General features: G+C 41.1%; 1 protein-coding gene across 1 annotated transcript; it reads right to left on the bottom strand.

The window, feature by feature from the left end:
- Window positions 1-6: 6 nt before the first annotated feature.
- On the bottom strand, window positions 7-1,636 carry LOC105272923 (uncharacterized; the record flags this gene model as incomplete). Its single annotated transcript, XM_011315156.1, has 1 exon — window positions 7-1,636. A coding segment is annotated over one exon (1,413 nt), but the record flags the coding sequence as incomplete, so codon positions are not given.
- Window positions 1,637-1,639: the final 3 nt, after the last annotated feature.

Genomic DNA, 1,639 nt, shown 5'->3' on the forward strand with positions numbered 1-1,639 from the left:
TTGATAATAGCGAATGATTTTAAATTCTACTTATTGAATCTTATAATTTTCACTATGAAATTGCGATAATTTTTAAACAAAAGTGATCGTTCATCTGAAAGCAAATAGAACGAAATTATCCACGAAAAATCATAAAAACACAATTTGTTGATTTACTTTTCCTCTTAATTAACCGTTTCATTTTGTACTTTTTGAAAATTTACGAAAACCCAAAACCCATGATCTAATCAGTCAAAAAATCAGTCGTTTCGATGACCTTTTCTTGAATCGACCACTTAGAATATTTTATCTCTCCAGTTTTGACGACCTCTCGACCTGCAAGCATCGCGCGATTATGATGAGCATAATGAACAGATTCCAAATAATATCGTCTCCATTTGAGTGCATCCTCAGCAAAATTTCTAGTCCAATTTTGCCAATCGGCCCTCGTCACTTGATTCGGCTGCATCTTCATCAACTCAGTGATCATATTTTGCATCCAAACAGTCCAACTATTAGCTCTTTCCGACATTTCCACAATCCATTCTCCAAAGTTCCTCAACTCTCCAGACTCAACCATCGGAGGATTCTCATTCAAAAATATCATCTCAGAATCCGTTAGAATATTTCTGACCCATTGAGCTATTTTTCCTGATAGAACATCAAGAACATCCCTCAGATGTGCTGTCAATCTTTCCGGAGTTTCCGCTTTGACTAATCGCTCGAGCTTCTCATAGATGGCCCGATGAATCCTATCAGTGATCAGATCTTCGCCTTGATTTTCCTTTTCCTTTGCCACTGCATTTTCAATCGTATCAAAAATCCTGAGAAGATCCAAAAAGGGAACATCGGTCTGCAACATCTTCCGTAGGTTGCCTTCAAGGAAGTCTAAATCTTTTCCCTCGTTCTCTCCGCGTTTTCCTTTAAGTCCTGGTGATGGCGAGGATGAGACGTATTTCGATGGGAGGATTCCAGCCTTCAAAAGTTCTTGATCTCTCATTTGCGATGCTGATTCTTGCTTGATTGCTGGCTCGTCAGTCGCGATCTCTTCTGGAGATATTTCTTCACCTGCTACAGCAGGAGTGGATTGCAGATCCCTCGACACATCCGGATTTTCTGGAACTGCAGAAGCAGTTGATGATTCCACTACTATTTTCTTTTCTGATTCTTTCTCATCGATTTCTAGTTTTATTGCTGAAGCTTCCGCTGGTACTGCCTGTCCTTCTAAACGTTCTTCTGCCGAGCTAGATGGTTTGACTGGTGGTATCGTAGGTGGAATTTCCGATTTATCTTGCTCTTGGCTGTCTGTTGAAGGAATGCCAGCAACAGGTGCCTCTTTACTAGGTGAATCTACTGTTGCCTCACCATCTTCTGGTTTAGGATCAATTCCTGCTGCTCGTTGACTTGCTGAAGTATCAATATTATCCTCTGGAACCTGACGTGCCGAAGATTCTCTTTGTTCTATTCCATCCGTTGGAGGCTTACTATCTCTTTGCTCTTCAGCATCATGTGATAATGGTTTTGTAACATCTTGGAGTTCAACATCAGGAGAAGATTCAGAGTCTTTCCCCAGTTGGAGCTCATCTGGCGAGGATTCTTGTTGCACGTTTTCATCTGGTGAGGGTTCAGGACCATCTCCAGATGGCTCATCAGATATCGG

The sequence above is a fragment of the Fopius arisanus genome, unplaced genomic scaffold (genome assembly GCF_000806365.1).
Source record: "Fopius arisanus strain USDA-PBARC FA_bdor unplaced genomic scaffold, ASM80636v1 scaffold00425, whole genome shotgun sequence".
Classification (NCBI taxonomy): domain Eukaryota; kingdom Metazoa; phylum Arthropoda; class Insecta; order Hymenoptera; family Braconidae; genus Fopius; species Fopius arisanus.